General features: G+C 35.1%; 1 protein-coding gene across 4 annotated transcripts; it reads left to right on the top strand.

Moving 5' to 3' along the window:
* The first annotated feature begins 265 nt into the window (after positions 1 to 265).
* LOC309960868 (UPF0462 protein C4orf33) lies at positions 266 to 19,245 on the top strand. Of its 4 annotated transcripts, none has more exons than XM_082837857.1 (7): positions 266 to 303; positions 9,001 to 9,190; positions 11,639 to 11,699; positions 14,068 to 14,119; positions 14,250 to 14,449; positions 16,318 to 16,472; positions 19,120 to 19,245. In XM_082837857.1, exons 2-6 carry the CDS (start codon positions 9,010 to 9,012, stop codon positions 16,421 to 16,423), a joined length of 600 nt encoding a protein of 199 aa, XP_082693983.1. In that variant the 5' UTR covers positions 266 to 303; positions 9,001 to 9,009; the 3' UTR covers positions 16,424 to 16,472; positions 19,120 to 19,245. The 4 variants fall into 4 exon arrangements, with proteins under 4 accessions (XP_082693983.1, XP_082693981.1, XP_082693982.1 ...); XM_082837855.1 differs by having other exon boundaries at positions 280 to 377; XM_082837856.1 differs by lacking the exon at positions 266 to 303 and adding an exon at positions 5,141 to 5,183.
* Positions 19,246 to 21,241: the final 1,996 nt, after the last annotated feature.

Genomic DNA, 21,241 nt, shown 5'->3' with positions numbered 1-21,241 from the left:
CGCTTCCTGGAGTTCTCTCACGCTATTGGTTGTCTGTCAAGCGATGGGCGGAGCTGTGGAAACCTGGATGACAGCCGGCTGAGCCACCTGTGTGGCGGCGGATGAGCTGCTGGGCCCGTGTCCTAGGATGGCTGGGCCCAGCGGTTTTTTTTGTTTTTTTCTTTTATTCCTTTTTAAAAAAGAAAACCCCAAAAATGTAAACATAGGGCATTAACTACATATTTTAAATGCCCCCGTATCTTTGTTACCTAACACTTCCGGACTGGGAGAACTCGCTGGCCAGAGCGGACGGTTGGAAAGCACGTAGGTTTCTGCGTCTGCGGTCTGAACCCAGACTGGCGTCTTCAGAGTCTACCTCCAAAGCTGGAGGATTCTGGGTATGAATTTGGTAATCCCCAGGAACTAAGTACGTGGGTCTTTGGAGAAAGGACACAGCTGTTGTTTAGATAGCTAACCGCGTGGCAATAAGACATGTAGTTAGAAGTACTCCAAAGATCCTGCAAATTCAGCAGTTATTTCTTTAGAGATAACTTTGATTCCTCAAAAAAAGATGGAAAGACAAATTCACATTTTTTGCAAGAAATAATGAGGTAAAACTTTACATTTGTATACCGATTACAATCCCCATCTTTAAAAAATGATTATGTCTGGATTTAAAGCTCATCATTATTTTTAAAAGTTAACATTAGAGGAAATTTCAATCCCAGCAATCGAAACGTTAACTTGAAGCCAGCCACCAGTTTTAGTGCTTTTTAATCAAATATGTGTTTTTATGGGTTGAGGTAAAGTTTCTAAATAGACATGTAGAAGTAGTCGATTTAGCTTTCTTTTTAACAGTTTAAGAAGTTTTTGTTGTTTGTACTCATAGTGTTATATAAACAAAGTAATGTTAGCAGAATGTATTAAGAAATTTTTTAAATGCGTCCAGCTGTATCCAGTTAGGTATTCGAAGTCCTGTTACAGGTTTTCTCCATACTCACTATTAAGAGAATGAGATAGACCTTCCCCTAAAGACTGGTTGTTACATATGGAGGCACATCTAATAACTATAAAAACTTTAATTTAGCTTTGAGTTAGTGAAGATTGAACTTGATCTGTTTTTTAGTGGCCATGAAGTTAACACAAAAACTTGTTGGAAGGAAAAATTGAAAGTGCAAACTCCAACTCTTTTTCGAAGTCAGTGTGTGGCTTTTTCTTCAGGAATGTCTCTCTGACTCCCCAATGACTTGTTTGTATCTTCCCCTACATTTGAACCTTGCATACTGTCATAGGGTGATTTAACTTGGCATCAAACAAGTAGTCATAAACTTAACTCTACATTTACACTAGAAGTTGATAAGATATTAGTATGGGTGAAAGCAAACAGTACTTTCTGGATGTAAATGATGAGGTGGTCTTCCCATTGCAAAAATTAAATATCCAAAATTGGAGTTTTTATCTCTGTACTTGAATTATTTGGCCTAGATGGTCAAGGTCAATACAAACTATATAGTTTTTCAGTTTTGAGGTGTGGTGGTTTGTTTCTTGGTGGCTTTTTTTGGTTACAAGATTTTTACTGGTTGAATTTTAATGAAGTACTTTCAAAATAATTTTCATCTGTAAGAAACAAAGTTGCTATGATTTCACTTATCTTTATCCACTCTAGTGTTCTTCCTCCTTAAAGCTTCCCTTCTGTTCTCTACCCACTTACCCCAAGGTAGGTGCTTCCTTTGTACTTACTTCGTGCTTCTTCCTGCAGTGTCTATCATATTGTTTTGTAGTTTGACTCCAGGCTCCATCATAGCACCTGGAACACAATGAGCACTTAATAAGTATCTGATGAAGGAATTAATTTAAAGAATGTGTGTGCATAGGAAGTATCTATTACCGTAATTGAGTACAAGGAATGAGAAGGAGAGAAAAGTACTTAGTATGTGTTTAACCATTATCTAGTCACTAATTCATGTTTTTTATATTGATATATTTCTGCAATAAGGAAAGCCCTAAAAATTAATAGATTTCACTAATATTAATTTATGCAGTAAATTGACATTGAGTACCAAGTACTGTGGGGAAAGCATCATGAAGAATACAAAGTTGGAAGTTTAAGCTAGGATCAAAACTTCTTTTTAACATTGTCTGATATTATTAAATGCCATAAAAAGTGATTTTTAAAAAACTCTTAATAATTATGTTTATTTGACCAACCAAGAGAAGGATGGCCTAGAAATTCAATCTCTCTTTTTAAGCTTATCTTTTTATTATTATAATTATTGTAGTAAAAAATACATAACGTGAAATCTACTCTTAATTTTTAAAGTGTCAGGCACAGTATTGTTAACTCTATGCACATTGCTGTACAGCAGATCTCTAGAACGGTTTCATCTTGCATGACTGAAACTCTGTACCTATGGAACAACAACTCCCCATTTCCCTCTCCCACCAAAAGTGATTTTTATGAAACAAAAATAATCATTCTGTTAAAACAAACACAAAAGTTGTTTTTCCCCCAAGAAAGTTTTTTAAAGTATGTAATAAGCAGAATATATTTAGGCTGAACCATGTGAAATTGTTGATTTTTTCCAAAATTTCATATGGCTTAGCTTAATATTTTAACTGAAATTATCTGAATAATGGCAACACCCCAGTGTAATATCTGCTCTTGCAGACTGGGAGAAAATTACAGTAACTTTACTTAAACCTGTAGAATATGCATGCTCTTCTCAGAGTAGCTGTGACACTCAGGTGTAGTGACTCCTTGCTGAATTAAACCCATAGATCCTATTAAAGTTTTGGTAACTCTCAGCAACTAGGACACAGAGCAATTCTATTTGGAAGCATTGTAATTCTTTAAATTATTACCTTTTTGTGAGAAGTTTAATACTTTATACATGATTTAGTTATTAATTTATTATCCTATAAAGAAACAATAATTTCACATTGCCTTGGGTGAAAGAGACAATAAGAAAATAGGCTAAGTGGTGCTGGGAAAACTGGACAGCTACATGTAAAAGAATGAAGAACACTGCCTAACACCATACACAAAAATAAACTCCAAATGGATTAAAGACCTAAGTTTAAGACCAGACACTATAAAACTCTTAGAGGGAAACATAGGAGAAACACCCTTTGACATAAACCACAGCAAGATCTTTTTTGACCCACCTCCTAGAGTAATGGAAATAAAAACAAAAATAAACAAATGGGACTTAATTAAACTTAAAAGCTTTTGCACAGCAAAGGAAACCATAAATAGGACCAAAAACCAACCCTCAGAATGGGAGAAAATATTTGCAAATGAAACAACAGACAAAGGATTAATCTCCAAAATATACAAACAGCTCATGGAGCTCAATATCAAAAAAAACAAACAATCCAATTAAAAAATGGGCAGAAGACCTAAATGGATATTTCACCAAGGAAGACATACAGATGGCCAAGAGGCACATGAAAAGATGCTCAACATCACTAATTATTAGAGAAATGCAAAACAAAAGTACCATGAGGTCTCACCTTATGCTGGTCAGAATGGCCATTATCAAAAAATCTAGAAATAATAAATGCTGAAAAGGGTGTGGTGAAAAGGGAACCCTCCTGCACTGTTGGTGGGAATGTATATTGATAAAACCACTATGGAAAACAGTATGGAGTTTCCTTAAAAAAGTAAAAATAGAACTACCATATGATCCAGCAATCCCACTACTGGGCATATACCCTGAGAAAATCATAATTCAAAAAGAGACATGTACCACAATGTTCATTGCAGCTCTATTTACAATAGACAGGACATGGAACCAACTGAAATGTCCATCGACAGCTGAATGGATAAAGAAGATGTGGTACATACATACAATGGAATATTACTCAGCCATAAAAAGAAACAAAATTGAGTTATTGGTAGTGAGGTGGGTGGACCTAGAGTCTGTCATACAGAAAGAGAAAAACAAATACCATATGCTAACACATATATATGGAATCTTAAAAAAAAATAAATGGTACTGATGAACCTGGTTGCAGGGCAGGAATAAAGATGTAGACATAGAGAATGAACTTGAGGACACGGGATGGGAGGGGGAAGCTGGGGCGAAGTGAGAGTAGCATGGACATATACACACTACCAAATGTAAAATAGATAGCTAGTGGAAAGCAGCCGCATAGCACAGGGAGATCAGCTCCATGCTTTGCGATGACCTAGAGGGGTGGGTTAGGGAGGATGGTAGGGAGGCTTAGGAGGGAGGGGATATGGGGACATATGTATGCATATGGCTGATTCACTTTGGTGTACAACAGAAACTAACACAGTATTGTGAAGCAATTATACTCCAATAAAGATCTATTTAAAAAAGAAAATAGGCTGATAGATGCCGAAACTGCTGGGACAGTTAAGACTGAAGCAACCAGAACCATATCTCTAGAGCACTTAACCATATTCCATGATCTCAAGGGTCAGACTATCCTGTTTCAGAGTCTAGTTTTCTATAAGAAAACCACCTCAGAAACAGGTAATTTTAATGATTTGAACAGATAAATGTTTTCTTTAGGCAAACCTATATACTTTAATAATAATCTTTTTTTAGTACTTACTATGCCCTAGGCACTGTTCTAAATATATGTATATTAACTCATTTAATCCTCACAGAACCTTGTAAGGTAGTTGCTATTTTTAAATCCCTTTTACAATAACTTGCTGATGATCGCAGTTGGAAAGTGCCTGAATTTCGATTTGAACCCAGGCAGTCTGGTGCCAATGTTAGAATCGTTGACCACTATGTTTATACCTCCCAATAGGATAATATAATTTGCAGCTAGGATAATATTATTTACAGCTAGTGTAATATAATTTACAATTTTTGCTTATATAGCCAGTTAGCCTTTAGTTACATTAAGTGAATTATTGCCAGACGTGTTCTATTGTAATCTTATGATTTACAGTTGATTTTTAAATTGTGCAACAATTTTAAATATTGCTGAGTTACCCTTCCTTCTTCCTCTAGAAAACCGCTCAAACTTCTGTGGAACGATTAAAAGTCTTCAGACTTTTAAGTCTTCAGACTTTAAGGACCAGCGGTGGTCCTTCAACAGGTCTCTGTGCTTCAGTCCGCCAAGTCCCTCCCCTAGAGCGTGCGGGCAGCGGGGCGGAGCCGCAGGTCTTTTGACCTCGGCCGCAGGGAGCGAGCGAGTGGTGGCCCGAAAAGAGACTCCCGGTCTGTGTTCCCTCTTTGTCAATGCTTTCTCCACTCTGTCGTTCCTCCCACCTTCTCTTAGTCTTGTTGGCTTTTTCTCTTGCAACTTATTTTTCAGCTGCTTCTGGCGGCACAGTTTCCTCCCACTTTCGGGCTAACTTCCTCCTTTCTCCGTTTCTCTCTTAAATGGACGCGGGAGACGGAGAGTGGGGGCGGGGAAGATGCAAACTGAAAAAAAAATCATTTTGTAGAAAACTGAAAAACGTTCGTGAATAGAATATTTGGAAATTTTCCTCACAAAACGTTCAGTTGAGAGAACGTATTTTCCATAACTTCCTTCTTTTAACCTTTGTGGATTTTTTTTTTTTTTTTTTTTTTGCTCTCTAGGCTCTTAATGCTCCGGGGTTCCGTCTCCTTTTTCTTCCTTCATTTCCTTTTAAAGGTCTTCCCATAGTACAAGTAAAACATGAAAATAATTATTTTCGACTTTTTTTGATGAAAGAATAATTTGAAGAATAGAAGTTAAAATGTGGAAAAGTACAGATTAATAATAAACATTCTTTTTAAGAAAGTTTACACAGCCAACATAAAAATTGTTTAATAGCATGGTGTTCACCTTGAATGAATATATTCTTTTAATAATATTCCTAATATTCATTCTGACTTTTTAGAAATGTTCAGCATATGTAACATAAGGGAGAAAAGAGGTCGTCACTATAATGTTTGAGAGATCCAGCTTAAAATTAGACTTTAAAACATTTTTAATAATTTATTTTTGAATAAATGCATGTCTATCATAGTATAAGATTCAAATAGATTTAAAAAAAACAGATACAGTTGAAAGTAAATCTTGCTTCCTCAGCTTTCTCAGGCAGATAATCCCCTCCAAAGAGGCAACCACTGCCACACTGGTTTCTTGTATATGCTTCCTGAGATAGTATATGCATTCACAAGCATATATGCAAATATTCTTCCTTTTTATTACGTAAATGTGTACTTTTTGCACCTTGCTTTTTTCACCTAATATATTTTAGTTGTATATATAGAGCTGCCTCACTTGTTTTAACTGCTGTGTGGTATTTCCTTGTAAGATATAGCATAATTTATTTACTAGTTCTCTACTGATAGGTATTTAAGTTGCATTTTGTTATTCTAAACAATATTACAGTAGATATCTTTATAACTTATGTCTTTTTGAATATATACAGGTGTAATAACTCGTAGAACTAGAATTGTTGAGTTAGAGGTCATTTGCATTTTTTATTTTGATAGATATTGAGGGATTGCTCTTGACAGGGTCTGTGCAAATTATGCCCCGACAGCAATATATTGATTGTTTCTCAGCGTCCTCATTATCACAGCATTTTATCAAACTTTCTGATTCTTGACAATCTAAGGGAAAAATAGTAATTTATTGTTGTTTAATTTGCATTTCTATCATTATTAATGAAACTGAACATTTTGCATTTTCTTTCTGTGAGCTGACTATTCATATCTTTACCCATTTTTTTGTTGTGGTGATCTTTTCATTATTGATTTCTAGGAGCCCTTTAAACATTAAAGAATTTAGTTATTTGTCTGAACTATGAGTTGCAGGTATTTTTTCCCAAACTGTCTTTGATTTTGTAATGGGTTTTTTTGGTGGAGGAAGGCAGATTTTTGCTTTTCTTAAAAAATGTTTATATAGCCAAATATATCGGTGTTTGTTTTTTAATGTCTTCTGGGTTTGGGATTATATCTTAAAAGGCTTTTTCTGCTCTAAGATCATCTTTTAAAAACAACCTCCCGATTTTTACTTTCTTGATTTTATTTGGTTTGATTTTTATGTTTATATCTTTGATTCATTTAAAGCTTAGTTTGGTGCAGGGATCCAACTTTATTAAATTGGAGTGCAAAATGAACCAACTACTAATGGATCTGGTCGGTTAGGACATGAGTCCTGGTTGATTAGCTACGTGAGAATCATCCCCAACTCCCCACAGACTTTCTTACACTTTATTTCTCCAGCACCTGCTATGGTGCCCGAAATAGAGTGAGTAGCTAATAAACCTTTGATAAACTAATTTGAAAGGAAATTTCTAGATATGATGTCTTATCTTAGTTATTTGCCATTGTTCTAGTATATAGTGTTGAAAGAGATAGTGATACCACTAACAGTTGATTTCTCCTGCATAAAATCTTAGAATCATGAAATTTTAGATCCAGAGACTAGAACAGTTATTCACTCCACAAATAAATAATAAGTTCCTGTTACTTATAGGCATTCTAGCTAGGGATGCGGAGAAAATAAAACAAGTGCGATGTGTCATGTAATGTAAGTGCTGTGAATCAAAACAGCAGTGTATGGGCAATAGAGAGTGGCAGGGAATGGAATGCTGCATGGATGCCCACTAGCCCAGGTTGTAAAAGACATTAATAAACGAATTGTCTCTACTTCATATGAGCACGTGTGCAAACAATGAAAATTGAAAGGTGGTGGGGGTAAAGCCTCCACAATCCTAAGTGTCCCAAGGGAGCTGAAAATCAATTGTCTCTGTCTGGGTCCATGTCATCTTTAGATTAGATTGTAAACTAGTGGGCAGGCCTATAATTTTTAGGTTGATTTTGTTATATTATGCATGCTTAGATTGACGTGAGTGTTCTTTAAGCAAATTAATAAATTTGTTGTTCTGATAAGAAACTAAGGTCATTTTATGCAAAAAGCCAAAATTACATTCTACCCTTGGGCATGTCAGCCATGGCACTCTTCCCTACTAGTGGAAGTCTAGCTGATATTTCTTGCAATCATTTCCAGGCAATATTCAAAGAAATCTTAGGAGAAAAGGCAGAAAGAACCGGTGGAAAGACTTAGGTTTTCAGTACCAAAGTCTGGGAAAGCATGGCTGACATTGGTTCAGTTTCTTGATTTATTTCTTGATTTATTAGCTATTTGACCTTGGACAAGTCTGTTTCTTTGTTTGTAATGAGGATAATAATAGTTCCTCTACAAGTTTTTGTGAAATTAAATGAGATAATGTTTATAAAGTGTTTGATCCATAGTGTTCAACAAAACATGATTTTATTAATATAATACTGTGTCCTTCCATTTAATCCTTAGAGTAACAATTTAAAATGCAAATACTGCTTGCATCAGATGTACTTAGTCTATTTCATAGTTTAAATGATAGCATATTTCAGTTGGAGAAAAGGGATTAACTGAGCAAATGGTCATTTAACACTTGAAATATCAAAAATTGAAAAGGCTAAGAAAAACCATACCCTGAGACTAGGGAAGACAATATTAAACTCTGACTGCCTTCAAATGGTTGAAGACCCCTCCACTCCCACCCCAAAAAGAAAAGTTTTAGCCAAAAGAACAGGTGCTAACAGCAATGCTTGCACTCATTTATAGAGATTTTGAAAAATCAAATTGAATTTTACTATAAAGATCTTGATTCCCAGGGGATCCAGTAATTCATCTGCACATTTTACAATAAGACAAACGATGGCATATAAACTCATAGTGCTTAGAGTTGTTAAATACATGAACAGTTTGCAGTGGATTTAATTACAGTTCTTAAAAACTATTTTGATACACTCTTTAGTAGGTAACTCGAGGTGGATCTAGACTTAAAGTCTTAAAGCTTTTAGGATCCAACTACCTATTTTATAATAGAACTCCATGTCCATGATTTACCATAACACAAATGGCCTTTTGACTCTCAGAACCTTGTTCTTGTCACTCTGCTGCCTTCCTACCTTTGAAATTTGGCTTTGAAATGTTCATTTCATTTCTTTCTAAAGGAAACATTTGTAAATTGTTAAAGAGGTTTTTTTTTTAAATATTTTTTCCCATTAGAGTCTTCAAATGGATTTTAAAATTGAACACACTTGGGATGGTTTTCCAGTGACGCATGAGCCAGTGTTTGTCAGGCTGAATCCAGGTGATAGAGGAGTGATGATGGAAGTCAGTGCTCCATTTTTCAATGATCCTCCAGCCCCACTAGGAGAACCAGGAAAGCCTTTCAATGAACTGTGGGATTATGAAGGTAAGTGGAAGTCCTGTATTTTATTGCAGACATAAATCTTTTTATAATAACCTTTCATAGAACTATTATTTTATCTTGCTGTAAGGAAGTGAGTGCTTCTGAGCAACTGACATGTGCAGTTTCTGATATTTCCTACCAATCTCGCACTCTTGACTTTTTCACGTTACCTATGTGACTTCGACTATATAACTAGAACAGTGAAAAATGGCAATTACAAATCCAGATTTTTTAATTGCTGCTATATTTCCTTCCTTTACTTCTCTTACCTATTCTGAGTTCAGCATTTGTTTTGTTTTTAAGTATCTTCAAATTGCCACTTTAACCTTATAAACCTTCTTTATGGAAGCTTTGGGGTGTTTCACTTATTATGAAAACACCATTAACTTAAACATGAAATGTAGTTTTTATTTTATACTGGCAAGTAATCTCACACATTAAGTGAGGGCTAAAAGACCGGCCATGAAATTCCAGTTTCAGGTTTGCTGTATGATCACCTTCTAATGAATCCTAATTAAGCCACCAAACTTATCTTTCTTAAATAATCTTTATGATGCCATTTCCTAGATTACAAATCATTCCTGTCCCTAAGATAAGGTTCAAACCCTTCCCATAAGCTTCCAGGGTACTCCTGAATCAAGCTATCAAATTAACCCAAAAGTTCTTGACTTCCAAAAGGCTGATAGTCTCATTCGTGCATATTCTCACTCATGTACCTTTTCTCATTCGAGTCCCCCTGCCTCTAATGCACATCGTTCAAGGTCTAATTCAGGTTTCATTTCTTCAAAGAAACCTTTGATGACTCTTCTAGTCCATACTAACATCTACTTTCTCTGTACAATCTATATAGTATGCATTTTGTCAGTGTTAATCTATCATATGTTAAACATATGTTGTCTTTTATTGTTATAGAACTTGTGTATACCAGCTTCCTGTTGGTGTACACACTAATGTGAGTAATCTACTGGAGGTACTATAGACACCAAACTCAACAAGTCCTAAACTCAACTCATCCACTTCTCTCATAAACTTGCTGCTTTCACTAATTGCCCAATCTCAATCAATAGCACTATAATATATCGAATCACCAAATGTGAGATCTTTCCAAGATATCCTTCTCTCTCACTCTCCATATTTGGATTTATTTGTTAAGTCCTGTCAGTTTCACCTCCTAAATGTTTCTCTCATTTATTATCTCTTCTTCATCCTACCATCCTTGCCATAGGTAAAAGACTTCAAAAGGAACAGTAAGACTCTGAGTTGTGGATGGGGCTATATCTATATCTTAGATATTTTATTATTATAAAAATAACACATGGAAAACTAGAAACAACCTAAATGTCTATCAATAAAGAATTATGTGAATAAATCATAACATTCTATAGAAGAATACTATGCAGTAATTAAAAAGAATTAGGTATCTATATGCTGTACAGTGTGTGTGTGTGTGTGTGTGTGTGTGTGTGTGTGTGTGTGTGTGAAAAAAGCAAGTTGTAATCAGAAAATGATTCCATATATATTTTTTTAATCTATGCAGGTAAAATAGATTATGGAAGGACAGAAGAAGTCTAATAGGTTTTAGAGCAAAGTGGGAAGAAAAGGACTTTGACTTTTTACTTAGATATATGTTTATGTTCTTTTAATAATTTAAAAGAAACGTGTCACTTTTATAATTATACAGTTTTTTAAATAAACATGCTCAGAAAATTTCAGGAAATTATAAAGAGAAATCACTCAACCTGTATTCCACCTGTCAGAGATAACCGACCATAACATTCTTGTGCATGTTTTGCAGGCATCTAGGCACAGGCATATGTGCACATTTTTGTTTCATGTGCATTTGGTTATTGCTCTGCAGCCTACTTACCAAATATCATGAATATCTTCCTATATCAAAAAATATTTAACTGCATATCTTATTTTAATGACTGCATTATATTCTATTACATGGAATACACAGATTCCATAATTTATTTAACAGGTCTCCTATATAATAGGATATTTATTTATATAACAGGAGATAACAATTTAGACCATTTCTTTTTGAGTAATACTGTACTTTGATGAATAGCATCTAACTTCTTTTTCAGCTGTGTGATTATTTCCTTAGGATAAATTCCTAGAAGAAGATAACTAGCTCAGAGTCTGTGTGATATGTTCATTTCTTTACAACCTCACCAGCACTAGGCTTCATTAATATTTTTATTTTATGGCAATCTGATATGGGGGAAAAATGATGATTTATTTTCTATGTATTTTTTTCTTCCAGGCAATGTCTATTTATTTTCTTTTCCCCTTTTCCTAGTGGTGATATAGCTTTAATTAAAAATAATACATTAAAAAAATAATAATAATACATTAATTCACTTTATATTCTAAAGGTATAAACAAATTATTTATTGTTGAAGCAAAATTAAGTTTCTCAATATGTCATATCTCTGTTTTCAAAAGTTGTGGAAGCATTTTTCTTGAATGACATAACTGAACAGTATTTAGAAGTTGAACTTTGTCCGTAAGTATAAAATATGTCTTCTAACTCACTACTATATATTTTGAACACATTATTTTCTAATTATAAATCATGGATATAGTAAAAGCTCACTAATTCTAGTTAACTAGTCAGAATGCTAATTTGAATTAATCTGAATTATATATAATTCCTTATTTTCAAGTAAATGTATAATGTAGAATATATAAGGTTTTAAAAATATTATGTTGATACTATTTTCAATTCACTAATGTAGTTGGTTTTCTAATAAATTTGAAGGTGTTTTCACAAAATGAAAAATTAGTATAAAACTCTTTCATTATTTACTCTGTAAATTTGCATTGTTATATATTAGCTATTTAGAAATAAAGAGAGGCATATTCATTATTTACTCTAAATTTGCATTATTATATATTAACTATTTAGAAATAAAGGGAGGCATATAGATATAACGAAGTGAACTACTTTATGAAAATGTTTCTTTTAGGGGATTCTTTTAATAACTAGATTAAACTTTAATTTTATATATTACATAATTATGTATTCATGTATTCCTTCCTTTATTTATCATTCATTTACTGAGTGTATACTATGTCACTTTATGTTCAGTGCCAAGGATAAAAACTAAATCACACATGGCTTTTCCTAGACTTATGGAAAATATTAACCTTGGACTCTTTTTGTACAAATTTAACTGGTCCTTGGGAACTCTCTACCTGGTTGGCAGTTTTTTTCCTGTAGAAGTCAAAAAGTAAATGTATACCTACCTGTTATCTAAATTATAAGAAATTTTAAGTTAATATTTAGTAATGAAATATTTCTTTATATTTCCATTACTCATTTAAAATGACATTTAAATACTTCTCAGCATCTGTTATCTAGTAGCCTTTGTCCTTTTGTAGACTGAGCAGAGTCCCAAACAATTGATTTCAATGAGACTTTAGATATCATTTTCTTTTCCCTTATTTTGATTTCTTGCTAATGCTAGTGTGGAAAATATAGCTGTTCACAATTATATTCTTCAGAAGAGTAATTATATATCTTTGTTACCCTTCAACTAACATGCCAAAATCTTTTATTGAAAAATATGATTAATTCTCATAAACTGTAATGTGAGGTAAGAAAATTTCACCATACACGTGAGGAAGCTAAGGCAAATAGGTTTACAACTTGTCTAGAAGATAGTCAAGAACTTGAATCTGCTAGAATTCTAAAGTTACATCCTTAGTTTAAATTTTTAGATGATAATATCAGTTTATTTTTATGAAGTGATGACTTAGCATAAGATACATCACATAATTAGATTATCTTTTGTTAGGAAATTATTCAATAACCATAATGTATAAAATTAATAAATTCTAAAAGTTTGTTTTTAGATACATCAGGACAGTTAATAATCAAGAATCATGGTTTTGCTTCAGGCAATCAACTCCTGTGACAGTTAACCTCTAGGAAAGCAACTTGAATATGTTTGTTTGAATTTTTAAGAACTTTTATTGTTCTTAGGATATTCTTAAGGTTGCATAATAACAATAAAAGGAAGCAGAGAACTTTTAAGTGGAAAAGAATACTTGTTTTCTGTTAGACTAGTTTCTTGAAGGAAATCCTTCCTGAAAAGCTCCCAACAGACCATCTGTGTCAAAATGTTTAGATATAGTCTTTTCCAGAGACCGTAAATTTGCTTCAGGTAACTATTTGAAATCCTTTGATTCTTACTGACATGGATAATCCCAACTATGCTCTCTTATTAGAATTTTCTTTTGGGAGTATGTTGTGCTTCTCCTTGAAGATGTGACATCAGCGTCAGAACTAATGGTTGAAAGCAGGAAAACACAGCAGGCAGATAGGTCGAGGACAGTTGTATGAGAAAATAGTTACAAATTAAAGTCTTCAACCTGTTAAGTAGTTTTAGACAATCTATATTTTTATCTTCCATCTTCCTAATGAGCTTCAAGACAGTTTTCTTATAGAAATAACCTTTAATGTGTTTGTTGGATTTTGACCTGGAAATTGGTGCCAGCTTCCCTTAGGATACTTTCATTTTTGGAACGAGTTTTATTATGAACTCCAGATACCCCGCCCCTTTTGCATACTTTGGACCATCTAACCAATTGAAGTATTTCATATAGTTTCCTATTCAAAGAATATAAAAAGGAGTCTGAACATGTGTAGCTTTATGCATTTGACGGCAATTGCCTGGAAAGTGTTAAACTCAAAGAAGCCATTTTTAAGTAACTGAACACGCTGGCTGTCCCTGTAATTATCCAATATTCATATTGCATCTTTTAATTGTTTGGAAATTTAGTTACAAGCATACACATGGCAGATATGAAGGATAGTGAAGAAAATAATGTTTATTTCAAACACTCATGAAGAATTTTAATTTTGACAGCCATGGACAGCATTTGGTGCTTTTACTCTCTGGAAGAAGAAATGTGTGGAAAGTAAGTAAATAAAAATATGAGACAAAATCCTTAAGTGTGTAAGATAGATTTTTTAATGTTAATATATACATATTTAAATATTACTATAAATATGAATTTACCTTTTGTGTTTCACATGTTTTTTCTGTAGCAAGAACTTGATCTATCATTCAAAGCGTCCAGAGGAGAGACAAAATGGGAAGGTAGAGCTTATCTTCCTTGGAGTTATTTTCCACCAAATGTGACAAAATTCAATTCATTTGCAATTCATGGATCAAAAGATAAAAGAAGCTATGAAGCTCTTTACCCTGTACTTGCACATGAGCTGCAGCAAGGACAAAAACCTGATTTGTAAGTAGAAAATAAATGAAAATATGTCCCAACTATAGCAGTTTTTAAAAATTAATTCTTGGTAGAGCAGTAGTAACATTTTTTGGTCAAAGAAGACACGTGTAAGAGCACCAAGTAGAGTTCTATGTGTCCTGATGGTCTTCAGTGAGTATCTGGCAGACTGACTTTGGACAAACATAGTCTCTCACTGCTGTCAGTAGAGCACTTAGATTTCCATGGCAGTGTGAGAAAAGTCTTGCTTAGTGAGTATTACTACAACTGGCATAGAAGTGTGGTTGTAAGTTTATTTATGATCCCTTTCAGAGCGAAATGGCCAGAGGCATCTGTTTTTCCTGGTGTGAGCAAAGGGTTTTGCAAAGAGCAAATCCTTTCCCCTTGCTGCTTGAGAATCTGACGTTAAGTCAACTCTCTAGTTCTCTTCTCCTGGTAACCTCATAAGGATAAAAACGTCAGCTCTATTTCTAGGCAGCATAGATGGAGACAGCACAGCTTTGGGATTTCCCTTTAACAGTAATGTTCTCTGTGGGGACCCTGGAAGCTATACCTAGGGAGTTATTGCAAGAAATACTGTCTCCTGTTGGACAGCGGGCATACAAGCCAGGAGATCTCCTATGCTTTCCCATTTTGAGTCTGATCTCTTTGCACCTGAAGCTGTCACTTAAGGAGAATGTAGCCCTGGCCAGCCTTCATGGACTGCTGCAAACACTACCAGCTCAGGGAGGAAAGCCAGCCTCTGTCCTGGGGCAAGCTGAGATTCCCGCACTATAGCTATAGCGCGTACTCAAGTGGCCAACATAGTCTGTGAGTCTGCGTGTTTAGAAAAGCCTAACAGAGACATCGTAGTGGGCTTTGTACTCTGGTACACAGATTTCGCTGCCTTTTCACCCTTGGAAAGTGCTGCACTGTTCTCCTTCTCCCTTGCCCTTCCTGTCGTGCTCTTACTCCGCTGTACTTGACTTTTTATCTCTTCTAGCTTATTCCTTTATTCTGCCAGATGCATTTTTCCCTTTTCCCCTTGCTTTTCTAGGAAAAGCCTCTTTCTCCCTTTCTTTCTCTTATCCTTCACTGTCGTTTTCTTAACTGCTTAATCTGGGTTGACTAAAACTGGCCCCGCCTGGTCAGATGGACAGAGTAGGACAGGAATCTAGATGTAACTCACCCAGGGCTCACATATCAAGATGGCATGTTTCTCTGGCTCTTCACAAGCTAATGTATTCCTGTATTCAGGCTTCCTTTGTATAGGTTACCGGAGGCTTACTCTAGGTAAAAGTATGATTATGCCATTGGCTAGGGCAGAATGATTTCCTACAGAGCAGAGTTCCATTGCAGCATGTTTGCTAACCTTTCTCTCATTAAACCACAATAGAAAGCTTCCTAATGGTTAAATGGTTTTCCTAGAAAGAAAAGAACTAGAATTAACCCTCTTTTACGTAAACCTGCCTTGCTTTGGCAAAGGAGTCTGTTCTTTAATCTGTTGAGCTGAAACCTTTAAAAAAAACAGTTATTTACATAACTGATATAAATCATCAAAGTTTGAATATGAAAACATCTGTAAGAGTATAATATGATGTGTTTAAGGCTAGAAGGAATGAGTCAGGTTTTCAGGGTTGGTTTTTATTTCTCCCTCCAGCTGTGAGGGAGCTATCTGCAGAACTGAAAGGAGAGTGCTTTGAGATATGGGTGAATATTTTCAGAGTTGAATGATTGCTAGAGTGAGAAAATTGTACATGTAGAATACATCTTACCTTTGATATTCTTAAAATAGAATGTCCTATAACAGATATAACAAAATAAATAGCCCTTCAGGACAGCTTTTTCACAAATGCATAATTCATTTCAATTCCAACCATCTTTTTCTTTGCATTTAGCCATCATCTGGAATACTTCAAGCCTTTCAGTTTTAGCACACTGCTTGGAGAAGAGTGGAAACAACCAGAGTCAGACCTGTGGCTAATAGAGAAACCTGATGTGTAGGAGTATAGTAGATGACCACATCAATCATTTCTTCTCTATACCTTTTAAGGTAAACTAATAATAAGTATAATCTCTTTCAAGACACCATGAACACATTTCAACAATAAATATTTCATAGAGGTCAGTGAAAGTATGTAGTATCTCTGTGGCAAATTGTGTATGAATTAACAAGAAAGTAGAAAGTTCATGTATGATTTTATCTATAAAGTGAAAATGTTTCTTGGAGTCACTTAGTCCAGGAGCCATCATGCCGAGGGGCTCTACCATCTGCCTTGCAGCACCATCACCCCACATATCCCGGACTCTGTCAACCAAAATCAATATTTCTCTTCCCACTCCCCTAAACCTCAGCCAGCTTATGACTGAACATCTTATTTGTACATTTTTGAACTCCATAGTAGTGTATAAATTCTTTACTCAGACTCCTCTGTCCATTTTTGAAATGAATAGAAAACAATGACATATTTCAGTTGAACAGGAGGTGCACATCTGTTAAGGCATTATTAAAATACATGTGCTATTTAATTAGCTGTATTTCCTGTCTTATGACTACTTTTCTTCTGTAGAAGAAAGTGGAATGAAGTAGTCTTGAATTCGGCCAACAGATTCTCCTTTCATTTGCAAATAAATTACATTTTCTTAATGCTGTTAAACAAGATGTCAAAATGTCTTCATTTTATTTTACAAACATCAAACACTCCTGGTCCATAATTTTCAAATTTTGTGTTATAATTCATAGCTTGAAGCCATCTAGTAGATTATCTATGAACTTCTCCACCAAACCTGGTCCTTTACCACCATTCTTAACTCAGAGATTAGCAGTCTTACAGAAGAAGAACCTTTATTACTTGTACAGATACCTAGTTGCCTACCCAGCGATATAGTTTTTCCTCTTCTTCTTTGCTAACTCTTATATAGCTTGAATTTTTAGGGGATTTTCTCAAAAACTACATTTACTCATATTCCTTTGCAGGTAGAAATGGCACTGTAAAACAGTTTAGGTCAATGAGATTTAAGTATACAGTGTTAGATGGGCCTTCAAGAAAAGATGCCTCACAGATGAAGGACTCTGCTGCCATGTACCTTGTGTCCTTTGCCTTCCCTCTCCCTTTTTCCTGAATTATAGAATTGATACCCGAGGTAATGTGCTTGCTCCATTGTGTTAATGAGGAGACAACCCAAGAATAGCTCAGTAGCAAGATAAAGGAGCCTGGGTTCCAAACAGCACAATAGAGTAACATGTCATATCTGGACTGCTACCTACAGATTTCTTTATAAAGAGAAAATATAAACTGCCTAATTTGTTTCCACAAATCAATCTATAGATTCAATGCAATCCCATTTAAAAAAACCCAGAAGGCTTTTTTTTGGTAGAAATTGACATGTTCAAATTTTATATGGAAATGCAAAGGACCTGAAATAGCCAAAACAATTTTGAAAAAGTACAAAGTTGGAGGACTTGTACTACCTGACTTTAAGACTTATTGAGCTTCAATAATGAAGAAAATATGACCTTGCATAGATTTAGACAAATATATCAATGGAACAGAATAGAGAAACCAGAAAAAGAACTACATATAGTCAATTGATTTTTGACAAAGGGAAAGGGTAGTCTTTTCAACAAATTGTGCTGGAATAACTGGAAAAACATGAAAAGAAATTAACTTACCTAACAGCCTACAGGAAAATTAACCTAAATGTGACTGGTGAAATGAAAAAAGTTCTAGAAAAACTCTTCACATTCAAGGGTAGACAAAGATTTTTTTCAAACAGGACATAAAAATCACTAAAAAAGAAAAAATATGAGAAATTGAACTTCATCAAAATTTTAAATTTTTGTTTGTCAAAAGCTTCCGTTTAAGAAAGCAAAGAGACAGTCCAGCAATTCCACCCCTGGGTATCTATATCTGAAAAAAAATGGAAACACTAATTCAAAAATGTACATGGACCCCAATGTTCCTAGCAGCATTATTTACAGTTGCCAAGATATGGAAGCAGGCCTAAGTGTCCATCAACAGATGAATGGATAAAGATGTCGTACATATATACAGTTGAATACTACTCAGCCTTAAAAAAGAAGGAAATTTTGCCATTTGCAATGACATTAATGGACTTGGAGGGCATTATGCTTAGTGAAAAAAGTCAGAGAAAGACAAATACTGTATGATATCACTTCTATGTGGAATCTAAAAAATAAAACAAACTAGTGAATACACTGTAAGTCCCCTATATACGAACGAGTTCTGTTCCGAGAGTGTGTTCATAAGTCCAATTTGTTCATAAATCCAACGAAGTTAGCTTAGGTACCCGACTAACACAGTTGGCTATATAGTACTGTACTGTAATAGGTTTATAATACTTTTCACACAAATAATACATAACAAACAAAAAGAAAACATTTTTAATCTTACAGTACAGTACCTTGAAAAGTACAGTAGTACAGTACAACAGGTGGCATACAGGGGCTAGCATCGAGTGCAGGCAAGAAGAGTTACTGATTGGAGGAAGGAGAGGAGGTGGGAGATGGTAGAGCTGAAGGATCGACAGCAATAGGAGACGGAGGGCAAGCTGCAGTTTCACTCACGCCTGACGTGGATGGCACAGGTTCTGGTTCCTTGCTGGATTCAATTCTATTTACCTGCTTGAAAAAATGATCCAGTGATGTCTGGGTAGTAGCTCTTTTTTTCTCGTCATAGATGACACGGTAGCACTGGACTGCATCCTAAACGGCTGCTGCAACCTTCGTGTAATGTTCTACATTTGGTTCCTGTGCCTCAAAAAATAACAGTGCCTCCTCAAATAAAGAAAATCCCCTTGTCATTTCCTGCATCATGAATCTCTTCGGTTCTTCAGTTACTTCTTCCTCTGTCTGTCTTCGTCCTTTCTCTGGGCACGTTTGCATCTTTGAAAGTTTGCAACTTGAAGATTGGTATATGGGTGACTTACTGTATAACAAAAAATGAATAGACTCACAGAGAACAAACTAGTGGTTACCAGTGGGGAGAGGAAAGGGGGAGGATCAAGTTAGGGCTAGGAGATTAAGAGGTACAAACTACTATGTATTAAATAAATAAGCTAAAAGGATATATTATACAACACAGGGAATATAGCCAATATTTTATAACAACAAATGGAATATAACCTTAAAAATTGTGAATTACTATGTTGTACACCGGAAACTTATGTAATATTGTACATCAACTATACCTCAATTTAAAAAAAAGAATTAGAAAAAAAAGATAGTGAAGAGGCAAGCCACAGATTGGGATAAAATATTTAAAATAGATATATCTGATAAAGAACTCTTCCCAGAATACATAAAGGACGCCTACAAATCAGTAATAGAAGGACAAGCTAATTAAAGAGCAAAAGACTTGAACAGACACTTCACAGAGGAAAATATATAAAAGGGCAATAAGTAGAAAGTATAGCAATGTTCTCAACTTCCCTTATCACCAAGGAAATGGAAATTAAAACCACAACAAGGGGCTTCCCTGGTGGCGCAGTGGTTGAGAGTCCACCTGCTGATGCAGGGGACACGGGTTCGTGCCCCGGTCCGGGAAGATCCCACATGCCGCGGAGCGGCTGGATCCGTGAGCCACGGCTGCTGAGCCTGCGCGTCCGGAGCCTGTGCTCCGCAACGGGAGAGGCCACAACAGAGGCCCGCATACCGCAAAACAAACAAACAAACAAAAAAAAACAACACAACAAGATACCACTAAATAACCAAAATTAAAAATTCACACGATGGCTAAAATTGGAAATGACTGACAATACCAAGAGTTAATGAGAATGTGGAGTACCTGCATCAAAGGTTCAGATATAAATGATAACTTTATAATAAAGTTAAGCACAAATAAAGTTAAGCAAAGTAAAGCACAAATATCCTAGATACAATCAAAACCATAGTAAAGATTGAATTTGGATGTTGCACTTTGTGAGCTATCTGAAACCTAATATGTATCTTCTTTTTATCTGTTTAGATGCTTTGAAAATATCTCTTGACTTTCTTTTCTTTAGATAAGAAATATTTTCCTTCTTCTAATACCAAGCAAGCAAAAACACATTATGTTAAACATTTTCTTTGGAAAGGAACATGCAGTTCAGGGAAAATTTATCCATTAGTCAGATACAAACAATGCACCCTATAGAAACTTAGTATTTGAGAGTGGGTGTTTGTAATAGCTGTTTCAAATTTGTTTTCCCACTTTAGGACCATGAAAGAATATCATTTCTTTGTTTAAGATATGCATAAATGCATTTCCTTGCTGGGTTGTGAATTGTTCACTATAGTTACCAGGCAGATCCTCTCTTCTCGCCACGTAAATAGATTACACTGTGCATGTATTTATTCAGGTGCTTTCTCATGTGTTTTCTCAGCTCCAGTAAACTGATTCACAGTCCAGAGGGAAATATACTTTTTATTTTTAGCCCCCAAATACTTCTTTTTCAACCTTAAAAAAACTTTTGCCACAGAAAAAATAAGTTTATCTCTTCCTTCTTTTTAAAATGTTAGGCTTTGAGGGCAGAAGATAGTGAATATATTGATAACTAATTAATCTGATATTTAAAAAGAGAGAGGATGCAAATGGTGGAGCAATTACAGTAAGCCCTCAACACTTGTGCTCATGCCTCAAAGCCCAAGGCTCATCTCCTCGTGCCCTTTGAAGTTTCCGTAGGAGTTTAACATTACTGTATTTCAGTACTTACCACCACTGTGCATTAGGAAGCTCTCCTGACCCACCTCCCATCCTCTCAGCCTAACATTTTACTCCAGCAGCCAGTTGGACTCAGGGAACTGACAGCACCCCGTCTCAT

This window comes from Leucopleurus acutus (assembly GCF_964270905.1).
Source record: "Leucopleurus acutus genome assembly, chromosome: 4".
NCBI lineage: Eukaryota > Metazoa > Chordata > Mammalia > Artiodactyla > Delphinidae > Leucopleurus > Leucopleurus acutus.
This window is presented reverse-complemented; position numbering and strand designations above follow the sequence as displayed.